Raw genomic sequence first — 6000 nt, 5'->3', positions numbered from 1 at the left:
CTCAACCTGTGGGTCCCCAGATGTTGTTGGACTACAACTCCCATCATCCCTGAGCTCTGGCCCTGCTAGCTAGGGATGATGGGAATTGTAGTTCAACAACATCTGGGGACCCATGGTTGAGAAAGGCTGCAAGTTAGCATGTTCTAGTTGTGTTGGTGAGTGTGTAAGATGAACATTGAAGAGTTAGCAAGGAGTAGCATTTCTTCCAGATGAGATTCTCCTAGTTATTCTGGTTTTTAAAACACAAATGAAATTTTAACACAGAACCTGACTTAAACATGTCTTTGCTTTTTAAACAGTTGAGGCATAGGGGGTGGAGAAGAAGAGAAGACACTATCATCTAGGATGTCGGATCGAACAAAGGAAAATTGGCATTTCATTTACAATCACTCTACTTATTACCTATGCTGTTTTACCCAGATTCCCAATTTTTTTCTAATTTATCACCCTACTGGACTTGTTTATGAATAAAAACCCATGTATTTTGTAGCATTAGTGTAACATTACAAGTTCTGAAACATTTATGGTTTGAATACGGCATTTTTAATCTGCAAAAAAGAAGGAAAATAGCAGATAAAATATGATCCTTAAATATTATAAATATTATTAAATATTATATTGAATACATTTGACACCTTCAATTCACATATATATCTAGTAGTAACTGTCATGGTCATGATTGTGTGGGTTCTGACACCAATCCACACAGTTACCCAAGCTGCTGTGTACCTCAATTTCAGTCTGTTGAACAAACAATCCTCTGTAGTACCCTGGCATCCATTTCTTCTACATCCCAGTTTGTGATGACCAACCTCTCAGCTGAAAGGCTTTTCATTGCCATCAATACAGGCAACACCACTTTCTCTGGGACTTAATCTGTAGGTTGGGGTCAGCATTGCATTTTAATACATTAAGGCAGAGCTTTCCAAACTTTTCATGTTGGTGACACACTTTTTAGACATGCATCATGACACAGTAATTCAGTTTTACTAGCAAGCCGGAGGTTAAACTAACCCCTTTCCAGACCCGGGAGCAGCTAGGAGAGCATTCATGTGACACACCTACACACTGCAGCCGACACACTAATGTGTCGCGACACACAGTTTGGAAAGCTCTGCATTAAGGCTTAGTAGTAGGCTTAACCAGTGTGCTGAACTGGGAGACTCCTGGGAACTTGGTGCAGAACATTTATTTATTTACTCTTGCATTTATCTCTCACTGTTCTTCCAAGGAGCTCAAGGTGGTGTACACGGCTCTGCTCTAAACCACAACAACCATGTGAAGCAGGCTAGGCGGAGACTGCTCCAAAGTCATCCAAAGGACCTTCACGGCTGAATCTGCCAGGTCCTCGTCCAACACTGCACTACAATGGTTCTCTTGGAGGCAGCTGATGGTTCTACAGCTCCTAGAATCATAGAGTTGGAAGAGACCACAAGGGCCATCGAGTCCAACCCCCTGCCAAGCAGGAAACACCATCAGAGCACTCCTGACATATGGTTGTCAAGCCTCTGCTTAAAGACTCCACCACACTCCTTGGCAGCAAATTCCACTGTCCAACAGCTCTTACTGTCAGGAAGTTCTTCCTAATGTTTAGGTGGAATCTTCTTTCTTGTAGTTTGGATCCATTGCTCCGTGTCCGCTTCTCTGGAGCAGCAGAAAACAACTTTTCTCCCTCCTCTATGTGACATCCTTTTATATATTTGAACATGGCTATCATATCACCCCTTAACCTCCTCTTCTCCAGGCTAAACATGCCCAGCTCCCTTAGCCGTCCCTCATAAGGCATTGTTTCCAGGCCTTTGACCATTTTGGTTGCCCTCCTCTGGACACGTTCCAGTTTGTCAGTGTCCTTCTTGAACTGTGGTGCCCAGAACTGGACACAGTACTCCAGGTGAGGTCTGACCAGAGCAGAATACAGTGGCACTATTACTTCCCTTGATCTAGATGCTATACTCCTATTGATGCAGCCCAGAATTGCATTGGCTTTTTTAGCTGCCGCGTCACACTGTTGGCTCATGTCAAGTTTGTGGTCAACCAAGACTCCTAGATCCTTTTCACATGTAATGCTCTCAAGCCAGGTGTAACCCATCTTGTATTTGTGCAATCTTGTATTCCTGCACTGCTCTATCCTATACTACCTTTTTTTTTTTTATAATAATTTTTTTGTTTAAATCACAATGCCAATAAAACAATACAATATAACATCTCTTCTTTTCACTTCTTTGGACTCCCTCGCATCTCCCGCTCCTGCGTTCCTGTTTATAAAATTTTATTCAACAAATTTATCCCCTTATTTCTAATCTTAATATCTAATTTTCCAATGTTATATCTCTAATTTTGACTATCGTTTTATTCAAGTCTTAAAAAGTTTAAATATAACCTACATATTCCAAATTTTTATCTTTTCTTAAATTTATCTTATCTTCATAATTCACTTCATCTAACTCAATGGTGCCAAGTTGTTTATACTCTAGCATCCTTCTTAACATTCATACAATTTGCAATAAATAAAAATATTGCAAATTGTATCCTATACTACCTTTTAAATCTACATTTGCAAAGTTAACATGAAGGTGGTGTAGTGATCAGAGTGTATGACAAGGACCGGGGAGACCCAATTTCAAATCCTCATTCAGCGGTGGAACTCAGGGGTCAGCAACCTTTTTCAGCCGTGGGCTGGTCCACCAGACCATGTGGGGGCCTGGACTACATTTTTTGGGGGGGAATGGATTAATTCCATGCCCCACAAATAACCCAGAGATGCATTTTAAATAAAAGCACACATTCTACTCATGTAAAAACACCGGGCAGGCCCCACAAATAACCCAGAGATGCAGTTTAAATAAAAGGACACATTCTACTCATGTAAAAATACACTGGTTCCTGGACCCTCCGTGGGCTAGATTGAAAAGACGATTGGGCCGCATCCGGCCCCTGGGCCTTAGGTTGCCTACCCCTAGTGAAGCTCAATAGGTGATCTAGGACCAGTCACCAACTGTCTGCCTAACCTACCGTACTTCACAAGAATAAAATGGGGAGGGAAAGAGGACCATATGCCTCGATATGGCATTTCTTCCATTCTGGCACAGATTTGGGGAGGCAATTCACATATTGTTCTGTTGCTTTGACATGCTTTCTCCCCAGACTCCTCTTGGCTTATAAACTATTTGTACCAATCAGTTTCTCCTCCTCTTTCCCTTCAGCTACACAAAGCAGCCACTGGCTCCATCACCAACCTGAAAATATATTTGATGGGTGTGAGATCAGATTTCAACAGACATAGATGTATTTTCTAATGTATTTTTTTAAAAAAGAAAGAACAATATCTGCAGAAAATTATTAATTAATGTTGAAAGCACAGAGACTGCTGTCATTCATCTACATATTATTTCCTGTAGTGGAAAGATGGATTTCGTGGGTGACAAAATGCTGCTTTTAAAAAAGGACTTTCCAGGCTGTAACAAAAACTGAAAATTTCACTGCTGAGAGGTTTTATTGCCATCAAGCAGCATATGGATTTCGTCAAATAAAATGAGAAATTAATTAAAACAACAACAACACTGTTCTTATCATCCCCTGCCAGCATGACCAATAGTTAGGGCTGAAGGGAGCAGGAGTCCAGCGATGCTGTTGCAATGGTAAAACGGGAGGGGAAGAATTCCAAACGCAATGGTAAGTAATTATTTGTGTGTCTGTGTAAATTTATGTTTATGTGCACGCACACACAGAATACAGTAAGCGACATGCGGTTAAATATTAGAAGGGCTGCTTAAAAAGCATGACTACAAGTGTGGCAGATGAAAATGATGGACTTTGCAGAACTGGCGAAGCTGACGGGAAAAATCCGAAACCATAACAATCAAATATTCCAAAAAGACTGGAGTAGATTTATTCATTATCTGAAAGTTCATCGTAAGCAATTAACAACACTAGTAGGGTTATCTGAAGACTTATAATGAATTTTTTTTTTTTACCTTTCTATATTTACTTAAATTTTGAGGTATTTAGTAAAGAGTCATCGTAGAACTGGAAAATATATAAAATGCTTAAATATAAAGGTTAGTTTTGAAAGCCAAGATGTGGGAGGGAAGGAAGTCGATAGGCTCTAAAGAGCCAAAGTGGATAACAATGATGTGATTATATATGTTTAAATGGGAAAGTAATACAAATTATTTTAAAAAATAAAACGCACGGCTTTTTGGGGTGGGTGGGTGCGCGCGCGTGGAAGAGGGGCCACGAGCGGCTCTTAAGCGCGTCTCCTCCCCTTCCGACAATCGAGAGGAGAGGAGAAAAACGCCACTCTGCGCGTGGTCAGGGCCCCCCTCGAATGACCCCCTTCCCGGGGGCTCATCCAGAATTTCTCCCCTTCAGGGCCTTTCCGTCCGCGAAAGACGCCCGCTTGCCTGAGGGGAGACGAGCCCCTCCGTCGCCGCTGCGGCTGCTCGTCGTCCTCCGGCCGAGGCCTCCGCCGGGCGCCGCTTCTCCCCCCACCCCACCCCCGCTACGTACCGCCGAGCTGGGCCCCGCCCTGCCGCCTCCCCGGTGCTGCCGCTTTCCTCACGCGCGGGCGGGCGGGCGGCCTTCACCCTCAGCCGAGCGCGGGGTCGGTAGGCCGGCCGGCTTGTCTCCTCCTCCTCCTCCTCCTCGCTCCCCACCTCCTGAGGAGGCGGCCTCAGCCACCGCCGTCGTGAGGGGCGGAAGGAGCCTCCGCAGCGAGCACGGACGAGCGTGCGCGCGCTCCGCCCGTCCCTCCCCCTCTCCCTCCTTTCGCCTGCCTCCCTCGGCTCAGCCATGTCCCTCAAGCCATCGCCTCAGCCTTCGCCCGCCGCCGCCGCCGCCGCCGCCGTAACAGCAGCAGCCGTGGGAGCGCCGCCTCTGCAGCCGGCGTCCCCGCAGCCGCCTCAGCAGCAGACGACGGCCTCCACCACGACGACGACCGCGACGACGAGCCAGCCGGCGGCGCTGCCGCCGCCGCTGCCGCCACCGCCCCAGGGGCCGGCCCAGTCGGCCGGCAGCAGCAGCAGCAGCAGCAGCAGCAGCCGCAAGCCCCTCGGTAGCGGAGGTGGGAATAGCAGCGGCGGAGCAGGCCCCGGCCCCAGCGGGATCCCGGCTGGAGGAAGCGTCGGAGGCAGGCAGAACCTGGGCAGGTGAGTCGAGGGGCGAGAGGGACCGGGGCGGGGGTCGCCTCCCCCGGCGCCAGGCCTAGCGGGTTTGACGGGCGGGCCTCGCCTGCTTCCCTGCCGGGCTCTTCCGCGCTGCCCTCCGCGGCTACCTGGGCGCTGCACGGCGGGGAATAGGGTGGCCAGGCCCGGTCGCGGCGGGTAGGCGGGTGGAAGGCCTCGGGTGGCCGGTCCCGGGTAATATTTATTTTTGGGTGGGGGGGGGAGTCCTCCGCTTTAGGCCTCTCTCCTCCCACCCCCGTTTCATCCCCAATAGATTCGGCGCCGGGCCTCGTGCATAAATGCCCGCACATGAGCCCATAATTAACAGCGATCGTAATAAGCAGCGCTTTCCTGGGAGGCGCCGGGAGGACGTGTGGTGGATGCGGCCTCGGAAGGGCTGCGATCCTGCGGCCGCTGCCTTTGGGGAGGGAAGCGGGACGCAGGCTTGCTTGGGAGTAAGGAAAGGGGAAAGGAAAAGGGGTCACGCGGTGGGATTCCTCTGCCGGGCGCTTTGCTGGCTGGTTTCTCCTTGAGGAGGGCAGAGGAGTGGTGCGGACCCAGGAACAGCCATGGGGGCATATGCTGTGCAAATATTTGTTAAGGAGGAATATTGCCGCCTTTTGTGTGGGTCTGTGTGCCGCGGAGAGGCCTATCTAGATGGTTGTGATTGCGGCGTTGATACCATTCTGATTAACCTGCCTTCTTCCCGTAAAAGGACCCAAGGCAAATAAATGTTATGACTGATGATTTGGGGGGAGAGAGGGGCTGGGGCTGCGGAGAAATGTAAAGGGGCCGCGTTGCCTTGAAATAAAGAGAAGATTCCCCCTCCCTTCCCACC

At 48.5% G+C, this 6000-nt stretch overlaps 1 protein-coding gene across 14 annotated transcripts in view; it reads left to right on the top strand.

The window, feature by feature from the left end:
- The first annotated feature begins 4690 nt into the window (after nucleotides 1-4690).
- The window catches only part of ATXN2 (ataxin 2), a 63783-nt gene continuing 62473 nt past the window's right edge, over nucleotides 4691-6000 (top strand). For 12 of the 14 annotated variants that reach the window (XM_083753165.1, XM_083753163.1, XM_083753164.1 and 9 more), the window contains exon 1: nucleotides 4785-5147. In XM_083753165.1, the coding sequence (XP_083609291.1) occupies nucleotides 4792-5147 (356 nt within the window). In that variant the 5' untranslated portion in view covers nucleotides 4785-4791. Of the gene's footprint in view, nucleotides 5148-6000 lie in introns of all 14 variants that reach the window. The other 2 variants (XM_083753170.1, XM_083753168.1) reach the window with 2 other exon arrangements.

Source organism: Podarcis gaigeae (genome assembly GCF_964106915.1).
Source record: "Podarcis gaigeae genome assembly, chromosome: 8".
Lineage (NCBI taxonomy): Eukaryota > Metazoa > Chordata > Lepidosauria > Squamata > Lacertidae > Podarcis > Podarcis gaigeae.
Note: the sequence above shows the minus strand (reverse complement) of the source record. Positions and strands in the feature narration are given on the sequence as shown.